Raw genomic sequence first — 17,751 nt, 5'->3', positions numbered from 1 at the left:
ATAATTTCAGAATAATTTCAAAATAACTGCACTGATTATCAAAGTAAGGAAAATGATCGCATTTTTGTGTCTTTGTGAGGTGGCGATGATATTTTCAGAGGTTATCGGAACGTAGGAATAAAAGAAATGCATCCTTGGAAAACTGTGTATTAACAACGTTGAAGTTTACCTAACAACATTACGAATATAAATATGTTGTTTCAGCCTAACCTTCACTAGGAAAACGATATATCATAGCATCTATTTCTTATCAGATTAATTGATTAAGTGATTTATTGAGTGATTTGTATACGTTACTCATCACATTAGTTGCGTGGTGAGAAACTAAATTATTAATACCTTTTTTACTCAAAAAACGTAACAAATCAACAATTTATTTTAGAATTATTTCCCTACTTCGAATCCAGTTTCTTTTAAGGTGTCCTGATGCACATTTTTATACATTTCGGAGGTGCTAGAATATGGTAAAAGTAAGAAAAGCTGCGAAATGAAATTTCTGAAATAGTGCCTTACTCTGCTCTCGAATGTAAAGTTTTCACGATACAATAAACCCCCGCTGCGTTTTTTTATTATTTAAATTTTCTATTATTGAAAGTAGTTGAAAAGTATAATCAGAAGAAAATTTTGATTTCTCCCTTTTTTTGTTATCTCAAAATGCTTTTGCTGCTCAGGCAGGAAAGTGGTTAGTAACTATGACTGTGCCCAAGGGCCCGAATTCGAATCTCGGAGAAGGCATGGATGTAAATTTTCTGTCCCTTCATAGGAGGCGATGGCGACCGCCTATTAGGTGCCTCCATAATAAAATTACCACCGCTTCTGGCTTTAGAATAGGCGAAAACCTAAAATAGCTAGTGCTCACCATAAAAAAAGGTAAAAAATTTACTATAACGTTGAAAAGTTATCTTGTGTATCGCTGGAACTTATTTTTTGGAATGGAGGGCAAGAGGAACAAGGATTAATTATTTATGTTGGTAAATAACCCCATTATTTACAAAAAATGCAAACTTCATATTGATTGGAATATTACTTTTTATTAAAAAGAAATGCTCTTTATCCATTCTGGAAATTGTATAAATTTTTGGTTGCTACTAATATAAAGTCGAGTTGTGGTTCTTGAAATTTTTTAATTAAATCATGCTGCTCGGACTAGCAGGAAGGTTTGCCATTTCTGAAGCTGATCCTACGTCTGATTCCCACCAGAAGTCTACTCAGCAAACTCTAAAGAAATATCTGTCCGCGCCTGCGATTCTAGGGCATCTGTTATCTTTTAAATGGCGAAGCAGAGATAAATTCATATTTATCTTACTAACGATTTTCAACGACAACGTATATCTTATGGAATCCAAAGTATATCCTTTTTTCTACCTTGTCTACAGAGCTCAAATCAGTCAAATACAAATATTCTAGTAATTATTGTAGTAATTGCTGTGAAGATGAGTGATACGGCTGGCGCCAAGCATTTTATCACAGTGACCTCCGTTTTCCCTTTTTTGATTATAGAATGCTTTCTATTTCTTTCCATTCTCTCTCTACGGTACAGCAGTTGCCTTCTTAAGGATGTGGATGAATGAAAATTGCCATATCTGATAAATCACTGGTTGATGCTTGGGCGATTGAAATTATCACATCTCTATAAACTATGGTGCTAAAGAAAGATGATGAAAAAGCAGTTTTTTATGTTTATGTTAAGTTAAGCGAATACGAATTGCCTTATATTTTTTGCTTTCAAATATTTTCGACCTTTTCGACATTACTCAGCTGAACTGTTATCAGCATTTAAAATGAAAGAATTCGTACTCGAACGTTTTTATTTTCATTTACAATTAAAGCAGTTATAATAAACTTCATTTTGCTAAACGTCATCTCGAAAATATGCTGATAAAAGCCAAGCTTGAACATTAAAACATAATGCGTTCACTTCGCGAAACTTTGAATCATCTAATAGTACACTGTTGCCTGTAACTATCGCAGATTGATTGTAACGGACCGTAAATGAATACTTTGGTTATTTTGATCACCTCTGATGCTTATAACGTTTATTTATCATCCACCTGATATATTTTCGAAACCTAGGGTTTGTAGATGTTTAAATCTGAAGGAAGTCTAGAGCGAATAGTTCCACAATAATTAAACGCATTTTATGCCATATTTTAAGGAACGTTCTGTGTAACAGTGGCCTGTCGAGAAAATTTACAATAATATCCCAAATCATTAATGCATTTTATAAATAATCATGAGAACATTTGAAGTTATGGTCTTGATTTACACATGCATTTTATCGTGAGCTGTGATGTACTGAGAGTACTTGATTTTCATAAAACAAATTTATGTAAATTAATAAATAATTAAATAATTTTCATAAAACAAATTTATGTAAATTAATAAATAATTAAATAATTTTCATAAAACAAATTTATGTAAATTAATAAATAATTACTGATAATATTTTCAGTGCCATAGCTATTTTTTGCTTCTTACATAATTATGATAAACAACTTTAAAATAAATGTAACATATGTCATTTGAGATGGAGAGTTTTCAGATGCTGCTATGACATTTAAAATATTTCAGCTAATTGTAAGGCAAAAACTTGCCCATACTTTGATGCTTCATTCATTCATTATTAAATTTTTCTCATAGCAGAGGTTTTACTCATAAAAATCGGGGGATAATAAAAACAATTAAAAAATTGATGAAGTTTTATGTAAAATTTTTTCTCCCGCCCTACAAGTGACGGAATTACCCATTAGCCGTTTACCCCTCTCATCTCTGAATCCGCTGTCTATCGTGCATTGATATTTCACCCTGAAGAGAAGGGAGGCTGCACATAAACAACGAAGCCTTATGCGGGTGTGGAAACCGTAGTATGGGGTTCGAACTAGCAGTCAATCTTCGTATTTCTGAGGCCCACCAGCGGCCGAGCGGTAAAGTCGCTAAACACTGGTAGTTCGGTCCGAGGTTCGAATCCCGCGAACGGGCTGGCTGCATGGGTGGTTTTCGTGGTTTTCCCCATGTGTAACGTGTATACGAGCCAGTTTCCCTTAGAAAGTCCTCCACGAAGGCATCCCTCCCCTTAGGCAGATAGCCCTAGTGTGCTTTGCCATAATTAAATACACCTACACCATCGTATTTCTGAGATCAGAGCCATCTCCAGGCATAAGCGACACATGCAACCGCTTAGGGCTTACCATCTAAGTTAATCTTACAATCGACAATTAAGTAAAGGTATATTTTGCTTTGAATTACTAAAATGTGTAATTGATATGGAACGGCAATTACGTGATCGCATAGGGCAAATTAAATTAAGTAAAATTGTGTACAATCGTAAATAGCTCAGTAGGTAATGTGTTTGTCAATGTGTGATAGGACAGTCTGCTGCATGTCTGTGTATTTTTAAGCAGTTAATACCTGTTTACAATTTAAATTTCTAACTAACTATTTTATAGCTTAATTATTCCTATTCTTAGTTAATGTATTTTCAGAGTAGGTTTTGTTATATAAAGACAGATACTTTTAGCAAAACAAGATTAAGTGACTAATGAAGTTGCTCTCAACAGGCTGAGTCTTCCGCTTCAGATGTGGATCTGGTATCAATTATCATCCTTGCGTCTGTGTGGAAATTTCATCTTACTTTACTCTTTTTCAAACTTCCTTAGTGCACGACCGCAATTACAGTCTTTTTGTTTTCACTCCCACTATTTTCGATTAAAAAAATTCTCTTTCAGCAGACGTAGGATCTTAGACAGACTGTAACATAGTCTTAAGCTCCAGGATAAAAGTGTTATCACCATGATATACAAATGGTAACTTTCTAGGAAAAGATCATTTCTAAGACTAATTTGCAGCTGTTTAGACTCATTTTTTCTGTTTTAAATGTTAATTTTATTATTGTAGAAAGTGTTGAACGGTAAGTAAATAAATATTAGACTGGAGGAAAAAGAAAAAAAATTAAAGCATGGCTTTGATTTTTGTAAAAGCATACTTTTTCTTTTGATATTCCATGTTATTCCAGTTTTCATTTCATCCTGAATTTCTTTCCTTGATTCCAGATCTTCCTTTTATCTCGATTTTTTTCCACTCAACTGACTCGAAATGATTCTTTAAACAACTTAGCAAAAGCGTTATCTATATACTTACGGGCTCTTTAGAACAGTTTCAAATTAGTTTTTAATGGGCTGAAAGAGGGTTCTCTGACAATGCTATGATACCGAAAATAAAAACTGAAAATTTTCAGCATTGAATATGGGCGCTTAAACAATGGATTTATGTAAAAGGTAAATTACTAACTGAAATTCTTTTGAAATTTAAATCGAAGCTTATTCCTGATGTAATTCTCCTCTAGACGCATTACATGAGATAGAATTAATTTTTCATTTTTTAAGAAATAAAGGCATTCTTTCCGGATAAGCCTTTGTGGTGTACTGGTACATTTAACAGCTGAAGGTTAAGCTAAATTACCGGTCGAAACGGCAGCTGACTTTTAGGTTTTCCGCTTAGAAAAATGAAATAGTCTCTGAAGTTCTTCTTTCTTAGACACACCTAATGTTGAAAACCTCAATTCATTCAATCAATTCAATTGCAATGTTCCAGTAAAATAATTCTTATTGCCTACTAAACTAAGTAATTAACTCGTTAAGTACCATCTTTAATTTATTTTCCATTACTATGAGCCTAACATCTCAAATAAAAGGTTTGCCAGATAAATGTATGCATGTTTTTAAGGAAAGAAAATTCTTTATTATGCGCTAATACTGAACTGTATAATAAATTAATATTATCTTACATGTCATAATTTAGCTTTAGTATAATCTTTCTGCACCTGTATGCCTATACTTAGAGCGCTCAGAGTCTCAAAGTTGGAGACATTAGCAGATTAGGTACATAGCACAAAGGCTAGCGATTGCTTAAACAACGTTGGTCATTGTGTCCGCATGGACTGCAGCACATGCTGATGTAATATTTTGACAAAGGACCTCCAGCATGACTAATTTCCAGCGTTACATGACGTTCTTCAAGTTCCTCCAAGGCCATTTCAATTCACTGCCATACTTCATACGTCACATATTACATTCATAAGAGTATCGACATGATGTTGCGCAAACACTATACTACATATTGTACAGATAATTCAACTCAACTTCAAAACCAATACGCAAACACTATTTGTTAAATTGATTCTACATTTTTTTTTTCTGACGAACCCTGAATATGAGGTAAGAATTAAAAAAATCCTGTCAAGAAGCAATTATGTTAGGTTTCTTAAATATCCACTGAAAGCTTTTAAGGGTCTATTAGCTTTTTATTTTTTGGGCTCAAAATAAGTTTTTTAATAATGTTGAGAAATTTGCTTCCATTTAAAATATTCATCATGGAACATCCTACAAAATCCCATTCATAATATTATGTATTCTTAATAAGATATTTTAAGATATTTTTGTGAGAAAATAATATTTTTTCATATTAGTGTCAACAACAATTTGAGCCGACTTCTAGGAAATAATTGTATAGTATGAGGGTAGACGGGTATTTTTTAAACTGAATCAAGTATTGAAAATAAATTATTTTAATGGGCAAAACAATGTATATTATATGTTTTGAATTTATATTCGAAAGTTCTAAAATCCAGAGAGTAATCTAAATTCATTATTAGTTGTACATTGAAGCGTCTAAAAATGTTAGATGCTTCAAGTTATCTGCACACACTATTTTATACACTTCATTCATTCAGCGATTTATTCTTTTATCGATCTGCTTGTGTCATACTGTAACTTGGAAACGTTACCCTACTTTTTAATTTACACAGCTGTGCTGCTGCACATGATAATGAAATTTAGTTAGTGAAATAAAATTTACAAAAGAAATCCTTGTGCCTGATATTTATTACTGCTAGCTAGAAGCTAAGAAATACATATGAAAATAGTATCTGAATTATTTATTGAAATGTTTCAGCATATTGAACAGAAATAGGTTGTGCCATTAATTCACAATAGATAAAACATGAGTATAACCATGTTGGGTTATTATACGTATAAAATAAAATTCCGTACATAAATTGTCTGCTGGCCTTTAAAATCTTCAGAGATTTATTGAAATTTAAAATTTTATAGAGGCGTGTTTCTCTTTCAGTTTTAAATTGTACTGTTAATATATGGTTTAAGTAAAATGTTTCAACTCCTCACTTTCATTTATAAATTTCATAATGTCTTCGTGTCAATAATAAGATTGTAAGTTAGCAGTGCTGGTGCCAGTGATATTCTAACTACAATGCTGTTTTCCAAGAATAAGGTTAACGTTTCATTCGCTGTAGAAATATTAGACGCATTTTTATGAGAATGAGGCCTAAACAAGTTGCTGTTGACGTTGGAAAGATAATATTCTCATTTTTCATTAAAAATCCAGAACCAAACTTTCTAAAGAAAATGAACATTCTCAAATATAAAGAATCATAATATAGAGATTAATAGCATGGTTTTTGTGGAAGGTCTTTGGTATTATGTGAAACTAAATATAACGATGATTCCATATGGAAATGAAAAATCCTAACTAAATAAGGCGTGAACAACGCATCTACTGCAGTTGTAAAGTAATAGTTTTTATCTATTATATCGTAGTAGTTATTTTTTAATATTTTGACAGCAGTCTAGCAGCATAAAACATATGCAGGTTTTCTTATGTACGCCTCATTTCTGAGTCATATATATTTTTTCTACCAAAAAATATAAATATTTAAGACTTGGTAAACTTCTGACCATTAATATTACAACCCAACAAGGAAGTGCGAATGTGTTAATATTACAACGAGAAGGAAATGCTACCGCACTAACATGCAAATTTTGGAGCAGTGCTCCGAAATTTGCATGATAGTACGGTAGGGCTTATCAATGATTAACAATGCAGCACATATGCACGTTATAAGCACCCATGACGGCAGATAGAAAACGTGTAACGAGGGGTTTTTTTATACGGGAGTCATGTTTTTGTTCTTTGTTTGTTCGCTTAGAAACTTTTTCCGTAAGATAATGGATATCAAATTAGCACGTACTATAATCTGATCGTGATAGAATTTTACAGTAACATGATTTTAGATTATTGCAAAATTACGCTCACACTCGTGAAAATATGTTTATGGATTATATCTACTATCATGAAAATGTGGAGCCCACCAGCGGCCGAGCGGTTAAAGTCACTGAACGCTGGTAGTTCGGTCCGAGGTTCGAATCCCGCGAACGGGCTGGCTGCATGGGCGTTTCGTGGTTTTTTCCATGTGTAACGTGTATACGAACCAGTTCCCTTAGAAAGTCCTCCACAAAGGCATCCTTCCACTTAGGCTGATAGCCCCAGAGTGCAAACGAAGTAACATACGGGATCACAAAACGACCTCAACACACCAGATGCCGGGAGATGACGAACATCTTCTGCTCATGGTCCATACAAAGCCACATCATAAATACTGTGGCAACAAGTATAATAAATAATATACGATGCGACACTCTGCAATGGTGGGCTACTTGCAAAGTAGCAATTGCCCTGCTTACATTTAATAGGCATCTGTGGCCACAATAGTGCTAAATCAAAGCGTATGGAGTCATGAATGGTGTTTCATCGGCTTTTTTATGAAGATCCCATTTCTGTTTGCAGAACTATGATGTTCGACTCCGTTTATAGTGGCAACATGAAGATTTGTAGAAATTTTTCGTTTTGCGTCGTCATATCGGCCCAGCATCTGCATACGAATACTGTTAGAGACACATATTCGGTGCTTTAAACGTACTCTATGTTATACCGTACCTTTAGAAACTTTGTGAGCAGCCAGCCAACAGGACGATGGTTCACGGCACGTTGTGCATAGTATCCAGCATTTCTTACATAAACAGTATGTTTTACTTATTATTTGGTCTTGTCCGTGGGTCACCAGATCTTCCAGAGAATGAGTGCGTCGAATCATAACTGCGCTAATATTCACGTGTCAAAGACCGCCAGAAGCTACAACAGTCGAAATCTGACAAAGGATTAAAACTTCGTTGACTATAATCTCAACCTGTCATATATAGTCTGTGAGGTTTATCACTGTGTATTTGCAGTCAAAAGTGAGTAACCTTAAGAACTAGTTAGCGAATAATCGCTTAAGTTCGTGTGACAAGAAACAACAAGATTGTAAGGGTAACTAACCCTTTATTATTTCAAAACTACGTTCTGGTTGGAAGTCGTAAGTTGAAGTTAAGAATTTGACAGGAAAGGAACTTAAAATTTAACTGTTAATAAAATTAACATAATCCTTACATGTCTATGCCAACTTCATACCGGGAGTTTTTGAAACCATGGTGGCTACACGTTTTACTCATCTCTGAATGATCTGGGCATCCACACTAATTGAAACTTAATAATTTTATCCTTTTGTTCTCAAGTAGTTCTAAAATAAATATATATTTTTCTTACCTTTTGTCCTTCACAACGGTATAATTTATTTTATTTGAGATTTATATGTGATGCTGGTTTTATGTGTGTTCGTGAATTTGCTTAATTTGCTCACAAATTTATCTTTATAGATGAATTTACAGATCCTGAAGTGCATAAAGAATTATTAAATGCCACCGATGATGGAGGTGATAACATATTGAGTCGTAAACGTAGATCAGAATCCCGAGAGCTTCATCTAGAAGTGTTAGTTGTTGCTGACAGTAAAATGGCAAGTTATCATGGCAGAAATCTCAACCATTATATCCTCACTTTAATGTCTACGGTAAGTAAAGTTGGTGATTAAAGTGATCTTATAAACTTTTAGATTCCTTCCTGTGAAGAAAATTATAATCCAGACGTGTGTGACTTTATGACAAAATACTGCCATATCAATTCTGTTACAATTCGCAAACAGATGGCTTGAAGAATCTTGAAAACCTGTTATACAATTCGTTATATTAATTGTTAAATTTTAAATAAATTAATCTCTTCAGTTTACGAAATTTAGCTGATAAAAAATTTTAAGTACATTCGATTAAAAGAGAGTAATTGTTATGCAAATGTCTTCTCCGTTAAATGTCATATTGTCTAAACAAAAATCTCCACCTGAGATCTGAATCACTCAATAGAAAATTCTCTCAGTATCGAACTGTTTCATTTTGGACTCTTCGTGGTAATACTTCTGCTGTTTCTGAGTCTACGACTTGATATTAAAAATTTATAATTTACGTATGCATGCCCCTTCCACATGTAAGGGAATCACCCTTACATGTTATTTATCATTTACATATGTGTTAATCAAATGTTACACCGAAGGCTTTATTATAATTTTAAAAATGCCTTGCATTTTTGTTAAAATTAATTAGTGCTGAAGTGAAGAAGTCTTAAAATTATGTCGTTAGGTTTTTTGCGCTATATATTGCGTACTCAAAAAGCAGTAAAATTTAACTTTATGGTAACAAATAACCAGTTTTAAAAATATCGGTAAATTTTAATTCACGAATTTATGAAACAAAATAACAGAGCTTTCTGCATTATTTTCATTTTGTTTGCTTTCAAGTAAGTAATATTAAATAGTCTTTATATTTTATATAAAGATATATAGTCAAAATTATGTTTTCATGTCCCCTCCTCCCTCAATGTTATCTCCATGGGATTTAATTAAATGAAATACTCTTCTCCAACACCTAATATACTTAATCTTTCTTTTAATTACAGGTTGCTCTTATATATAAGGACCCAAGCATTGGAAATAATATTAATATTGCTGTAGTAGATATTGTGGTCCTCGATGAAGCAACAGTATGTATGATTTCTTTTTTTAAAATATCAAAATAATTAGTTTCATTACAATAATTAGTTTCCTTACAAAAATTTAATATTTGTAGTTATAGCTCTGTATTTTATATTGTTTCTGAACAGAGTGAAGTTGTCTGAGAATATTAACGTAAGTTTAAATTTCTAGAGTCTAATGAGAGATTATATCTGAAATATCATTGCATTTCCTACTTCTGTGTGATAATTATTTATGCTTCACTCACAAAACTGTATTAGAAAAGTCATAAATGTATATTTACATTGATAATAACATGAAAAGTATCAAATCGAGACTTGCAGTTATGAAGTGGTGTTAATACACTCTAAGACGGCGTTATCCTAATGAAACGACATTCGGTAGATATGGATGCAGATGTATGGAAAGAAAAATTATTTAATGTTTAAATAATTTCGTTCAGAAGATACGCACATAGCGAATAAATCAGTAAGACTTTGGACCACCTGTAGCCCTTATAGAGTTATCCGGCTTGTCATTAATCTCTAGATTTGGCGGATGAACTTCTTTTGGAATTCTTCGCAACTTTCTCTCCAGTTGCCAAGCTAGAGAGGCGCCTGCTCGTCAGACTCGAAATTTGCTGCACCGGTGAGAGTTCTGGCTACTTAGCTGGCCAGGAAAGTTATAATAAGGTCACTTTATTTAACCTGTTTCGCCAAACTAAGTTAATGGCACTACAGGGTAAGTATTTGATAAGGGTGAGGGCAAATACACTCTTAGACAAAAAAATCGACGCACCAAGAAGGAGTTATCCGAATGGGACGAAAATCGGTAGAAGTGATGTAAAGACATGTACAGAAAAACAAATGATTACAGTTTGAGAAAAATTGGATGATTTACTGAAGTGATAGAGCGTGAAAAAGTCAGTAACGCGTTTGTCCACCTCTGGCCCTTATGCAAGCAGTTATTCGGCTTGGTATTGATTGATAGAGGTTGCGGATGTCCTTCTGAGGGATATCGTACCAAATTCTGTCCAACTAGCGCGTTAAATAGTCAACATCCCGAGCTGGTTGGAGGGCCCTGCCAATAACGCTCCAAACGTGCTCAATAGGAGAGAGATCCGGCGACCTTGCTGGCCAAGGTAATGTTTGCAAGCACTAAGGCAAGCAGTAGAAACATGTGCAGTGTAGGGGCGGGCATTATCTTGCTGAAATGTAAGTCCAGGGTGGCGTGACATGAAAGGCAACACAAAGGCCTTAGAACTTCGTCGACGTACCGCTGTGCTGTAAGGCTGCGACGGATGACAACAAAAGGGGCCCTACTATGAAATGAAATGACACCCCAGACCATCACTCCTGCTTGTCGGCCTGTCTGCCGGAAGACAGTCAGTTTGGTATCACACTGCTGTCCAGGCCGTCTCCAGACTCTCTTTCGCTGGTCATCGGGGCTCAGTTCAAAGCGGGACTCATCACTGAAGACTATTCACTCCAGTCAGAATGAGTCCGACACCACTGCAAACGGGCTTGACGTTGTACAGAGGTCAATTGTAGTCGGCGCAAGGGGCGCCATCACCTCAGCCCCCTTTCTGTGAGCCGTCTATGAATGGTCCTTACGGTCACTGAAGCAGTAGTTGCACGTACAATCGATGATAATGAGGCATCTGGGGCTGTGAGTGCCGCTCTGACTATTGGTCGGTCTTCACGTCGTTTCTCTAGGCCTACCGCTTCCTTTCTGACGCTGTGTGAGGCCATGGTTCACCCATTCCTGCCAACATCGTCTAATAGTGGCATCGCTCCTGCTCAAATGTCTAGCTATTCGCCGATAAGACCAACCGGCTTCTTTTACCTTCTACACGACCTCTCTCAAATTCTGATATCTGCGCATATCGTTCGCGCACCTTTATTCGAGGTTTAGTTGCTGTCTACCAAAGTACACGGAATGAAATTCGTGAAGAATTTATGACCTGGAATCGTAATTTCTCCTTTAAATATCCTGCCAGTTGCGCAGATCAGATGCGCTGTAGCGACAAGCTTATTCACAAAGCCTACAGACCGTTTCTACTGTTGTTTGCTCCGCTTGGTTAAAACAGGAAACGTAGGGTTACAGAACCTAGTGCTTGGCGACTTTTGGTTCATCGCCTTCAGAATTTGTATTTAAGCGTGGTGTACCAAAAATTGTTCATAACTCACTGGAGAACCTGCAGCTCAGCGGTAACGAGCGCGGAAAAAGTTCTCAGACTTCTAAATCGCCGGTTCTATCCCCGCTCGTAGCTTTCATAAATTGTGCTCTACACGGATTGAATTTTATGTTACCTTTATTGAATGACTTCGTCATCATTTGTTTGGGTGCGGTGTTAAAAATTAAACGACTTTGTTTTTTCTATTTTTGTTAATTTTTCTTATTTTTATTTACTGGTTTGTACTCTTTGTAGTAGGTACCAGTAGCAAGATTACGATCCAAGATCCCGATAGCGCATAATGGAATAAAATATACTTTTAGTTATACTTAATTTTCATAATTTAGGTAAAAAAGAATAGGTTTCCGACGCCCTTAAATGTTTACTGAATGTTTTCATTTGGTTTATTTTTGAATATTCCTTTATTTGTATAAATTAATGCGCTATGGAAATTTACACAACAGGCTCTTTCTAACAGAAATGACGAAAAAGTGCATTTGCTATCTCCATGTAAACACCTTTTTCTTGTAAAACAATTACGTACTTTTAAAAGTTTAAATTCAAATACAAATAAACTATTAATAAGATCAGTAAGTTATATAAAATATATTCCACACAATTCCTCCAAGCTTTCATTCATAAACTCAAAAAATATCGAATGAAATAAACGCTGTTTCCTTTTGTTTGGCGTTAATTACCACGCCTACAGGGCGATTACTCGCCATTCCAAATATGACCGCCAAGCAGATGTTTCATCCAATGAGAGTAGACCTTAGAGAAATGGTCTGTAGGCTTTGTGAATATGCTAGCGACAAACGTTCATTCATTGGCAACCAATAAATGAAATTTTGCATTTTCCGTCGAAACCTGTATGCATATCAATTTGTGTCCAATTTGCTTTATATCTTCTCGGTGCGTCGTGATGTGTCCCTTTTTTGTCTAAGAGTGTAGTAGAAATGCCGAGAATAATCCTGTGAAATGCGAGTCTGGGCGGGGGCTCAAAAAGAACGGTGACACAAAGGACATATATCGTCAACATACCATTGTGCCGTGATAAATGTCACGGATAACAGTCAAAGACATATGCCTATGAAATAAATTGAAACACCAGACCACAACTCCATGTTGTCAGACTGCGTAACGGATGGTAATCAAGTTAATATCCTACCCTGCCCTGGACATCTCCAGACCCGTCTTCGTTGTTTTTCATCGTGGCTTATTTCGAAGCAGGAATCATCGCTGATTAGATTCCAAGTCAAACGAACCCGGCACCAATGCAAATGTTACTTGTTGGTATGCACAATTGAGGACTAGTTATCACAGTAAGCATCCTCAGCACAGACTTCTTTTTCCGAGTCCGCAAGGACCTTTGATATGTCCTTGCGGCCACTGGTGTCCAGTTACACGACAGAATGTCAGTGATGACATATCAGGTGCTACGAGAACCATTATCATAATCGCTTTGTCATCAAATTATATCGTTGCCCTATATCAACCGCCGGCATCTTGACGCTGTTCTCTGCAACATTTCATTCATTTCTGCCGACATCGTCGAATGGTGTCATCGCTTGGATGTGATGCGATGCTTTGAATTGACTAGCCTGCTTCTTTTAGGCTGATTGCACTTCCTGTCTCAACTGATAACAACTGCGCGTGAAATCATTTCAGAGGCATTCATAGAGGGTAGACGGAATCAAATTCGTATGGAAATTGTACCAAAGAAATGGAATTTCTTCTCTTTTACGTGCCGTTCAGATATTTAGTTTCGATACTCTGTTGCTAAATCTACTCGTTCATTGGCCACCGAATTTATTCATTTATATGGTAGATCGAAAGTATTTCGCATACGAAATTTCTTTACAATCAGATACATGCTTCTTGTTCATCTCTTATTTTTTTCTTTGTCTTGGAGCATACGTTATGAAACTGACATGTACATATGAAATGTTATTAATATGTCGATTTGAAACTCAGATGCATTTAAGAAATGTTATTAGTACCTTGATTTGAAATTCAGGTACATGTTTTTTTCATATGCTCTTGTAATGAAGCATATCGGTCAAATATTACTTCATGGGTTCGATTTCCGACCAGAGCGCGAGAAATTTAACAAGACTCTTCATTTCTAAACTCCTGCTAAACCTTAACAGTGTCACCCGAGCTTTTGCCATGCAGTGCGACACAGCAGATAGAATACGTAAATGTAGGGAAAGTAGTGAACAAAGAACTGGCTGTGCAACTATTATAGTTTAAATTGTAGGTAATAAACATAGAGGTGCTACTAATTTCGAATAAGCTTCAGCAGACCAGTGCAGTAAAACTTTCGCTTGCGTTTGTGGAGATTACGTCCTATACTTCGAATACTTAGAAATACTACGTCGTATACTTAGAAATAGTGCCGTTTACAGTGAATATCTGTTTCAAAATGTTTCCTCGACATTATTTGAGTGAGAAAAACCGCGGGCAGTAGTTGGAATCTTCGAGGTTCGGCAAAGTGCTATTGAAGTACCATCTGGGGATTGAAAAAGATTTCTAAATTTTAGAGAAGCACCTCCATGTAGGCGTGACGGTTGTCACAGAAGGAGCACGGCAGCAAGAGATAATTGGTATATCTATATTTTAGTGAAAAGAAACGGAAATGCTACATCTGCACATACTTCTGCAGATCCTTCGAATGCTACATTCACCTCACGTAATTTTTCCTTTCTTTTCTTCGTAGTGAGAACAGCCATTCTACGAAACCACGTATTTATTCTAACTCCCCTTCGTCAACTGAGCAAATCCTGAGCTCGGCAGCCAATCATATGTGTTCCACTACCATTGCCAACAGGATTGCATCTCTGATGCCTCAGGCTAACTCTAATTCATTGTCAGAGCGATTCTAGGCATTGAAGTGTGGCAAGATCGTGGAACAAGTGGTCATCCGCGATATGCCCAAGAAATTGGTATTTATTGTCAGCATGTAATAGTGTAAGCATAGATCGTGCATGACGCCAAACCACCACTACATATCTTTGCATCAAGATCCGTCACAGCAGAAACGTTGTGCAAAGGTTCTTATAGATCAGTTTCTTCTTTTTCATGGGGCACTGAGTCCAGAATTTCAATAAGTGAAAGACAAACTTCCCCCATATAGAATAGATAACGTGACTAGGGCATTGGAGAGTAATGTTTCAACCCGCGCAATATAGATTGCGTATTTCCAGGACCTTAATTCCATCAAACATGCTTGGACGGCTCTCAGTAGATGCGTACCGAAGAACAGAGCAGAATGTCTAATCTCTTGAACTACTTTGCAAGAAAAATAGGAAAATATCCCCTGAGATTTAATAATTTTGTAAATCTTGAAGAGAGCATACTAAACACCGATGCAGAAAGTGTTTTGGAGCTCGAGGAGCGCATACATCTTGCTGATACGGACAAGCTTTTTGCCAGAAATTTCTATGCGAATTTTCGTTTTCATTAATCCTGTTTTACCCTGGTTTCAAATTATTACATTTCAGTATAAGAAACATACTATGCCTTCCTGACAAAAATGTGATATTTCACTCTATGGAATAATGTGTACCATTAGTTATGCCAAAAACATTTCCCTTTCCTCTAGCAGTTATCAAGCAATGTACTTTACTGAGTGTAAAAAAGCATAGAAAGCCTTCATTTCTAATCTTTATTCTCTTAAGTCTAAAATATCTGCTTTGTATTTAAGTCTGTTAACAGTGAATTTATCTTATGGTCAGTTCTAACGTATAATGGTTAGGTAATTCAATAAAAATAAATAAGAGAGAAAACAAGAAGCGGAAGCTTAAGTTATAGTCATTAGGTTTATTTCGGAGCAGGAGACGTGAAAAATGAGTAATGTCTTCGCCAGTATTCTAACTCCAGACCTGCACTAATACGGCATGCGGAAGTTAGGGAGTTCTTTTCTTCTCAAAGTTTGTTTGTTTCAATTTTCTAGGAAATATATAACATTAATACAAAGATTTCTGTAATTTATAGAACTATATTATTTGTACTTTCTCAAATAAAGATGGAACTTTACTGCTAACCATTAGCAAAATCTCCATTTTTAAATCAAAGGAAAATATAGTTTAAATTGTTAGAAACTGATCATAACACACTTTTTCTTTACTTTTAGGACCGCAAAATCATCGATCCTTTTGCACCACATACTCTCAGAAATTTTTGCAAGTGGCAAGAGCGGCATAATAGATTAGATGACAGAGATCCTGCTCACTATGACACAGCGATTCTCATAACGAGGTAAATATGCACCTTTTTCGTTGATTTTAAGAATAAAAGCAGTTTAAGTGCAATGAATGTGCAAAATTCAGGTAATGTATTTATGACATGAAAATGTAAACATGTTTCGCTGAAAATTTCCTTTTATTGAAATGTTGTCCTAATACTAGCAAGCCTGTTTATAGTTCACTTTTCTCTCAACAATCCATTCTGACTTAGAAATTTCATACCATCTCTATGTTGAGATGGATATTTGCATTTTAGTATTAAATTCAAAAAACAATAAAAACAGGGCTTAAACCAGCATTTTGATAACGTCATTATATATAAATTGACTGTTAATGCTACTCTGGAGTTCCACTGAATTAGGGATAGGCAACGTTATGCAAATAACTTGGCAATAGTGCCTCATTTATGCGCATGTGAGGATGTTGTCGTGGATACATAGCTGTAAGTACAGCCATCTCTAAGCAGTTGTTGACATGATGGGTAAAACTCAAGATTTAGGCACATTCAGTTAAAGAATTGGAATTTTCTCGTTCTAGTTCCAAGAACGTGGCGAGAACACACAGATAGCGAAAAACGTAAGTGATTAAGACAAGCTGCAAGGGACAACAACCTTGAATGATCATGATCTTTGAAGTCGTATTGTACGTAGCCAACGTTGCCAAATGAGAAGACATCACACCTAAATGAGAAGACCAGTTGGACAATAAGTAGGCAGACTGTGCAGTGCTTGCTTCACCGTATGACTTCTGAGGCTAAAGACCCACAAGAGTGTCACTTGTCACTACACGCTTCCATAGGTAAGAGTATGCCACAGCGAGTGTATACGAAACCTGTGTGTACTTCTAACTGTTGGGCTCAGTGTAGATGATTAAGCGACTTATCAACTGGTCTTAGTCTTTGAGAGAAGTAACAATGAAATTTTTTATTCTCTGTCGGCGGGACAACGTTACGCTTAGAACAGGTGCTTGGTAACAATGAACTCGGAAGAAAGTTCAAAATAAATCTTTTGTTATTTTAGAGGCAGAAGAACTATTATTTGGGTTCTTTGACGTGCCTTGAACCTTTTGTATTTATAACGATTGTTCAAAATAATTTAAAGCTTTGGGCGACCTCTTACTATCCAATAACGATCTCTAATTTGTACAAGCGTGTCAGAAACACCGGAGTGCGACACATTTTGGTGTTTTCGAATAATTAAAAATTCTGTAAAGCGATGCTTTCCAGGGATGTTTTGACTAAAAGTTAAACATGAATTCTGAAGCCGTCTGCCTAAACATATAAGTCCGCTTTCATTCACTGTCGGGTCATATCCCAATCAATCCAGAAGAATTATTTACCGCCTTTTCTTGAGAAAGTTGTATTAATTCCTTTTGGAACTTGGTTTCTTGAGTATATTTAACCCAGAACATTTCGACTTCGGCTAATTCTTGTTCTGTCAAGAAGGCTTTAATCTCTTCAGTTCGGTTTCCTATTGTGAATAAACATCTTCAACCATGCCGTTACTTAAATAACTCTGTGCCGGGAGCTATAATTTTTCAAATCCATTAGTCATTCGCGTTCTAATTTAATTTCGTATGGCATCTGCATAATATTTAAC

The 17,751-nt window shown here is 35.7% G+C and overlaps 1 protein-coding gene across 2 annotated transcripts in view; it reads left to right on the top strand.

The window, feature by feature from the left end:
• The window catches only part of LOC118185717 (A disintegrin and metalloproteinase with thrombospondin motifs 9-like), a 690,813-nt gene that overhangs the window by 288,711 nt on the left and 384,351 nt on the right, over window positions 1–17,751 (top strand). For both annotated transcript variants that reach the window (XM_085807434.1, XM_085807433.1), the window contains 3 exons: window positions 8,547–8,740; window positions 9,676–9,759; window positions 16,042–16,166. In XM_085807434.1, coding sequence (XP_085663560.1) covers window positions 8,547–8,740; window positions 9,676–9,759; window positions 16,042–16,166 — 403 coding nt within the window. The remainder of the gene's footprint in view (window positions 1–8,546; window positions 8,741–9,675; window positions 9,760–16,041; window positions 16,167–17,751) is intronic.

The sequence above is a fragment of the Stegodyphus dumicola genome, chromosome X1, assembly GCF_044657685.1.
Source record: "Stegodyphus dumicola isolate Sdum_Otavi_A_Nest chromosome X1, ASM4465768v1".
Classification (NCBI taxonomy): Eukaryota; Metazoa; Arthropoda; class Arachnida; order Araneae; family Eresidae; genus Stegodyphus; species Stegodyphus dumicola.
This window is presented reverse-complemented; position numbering and strand designations above follow the sequence as displayed.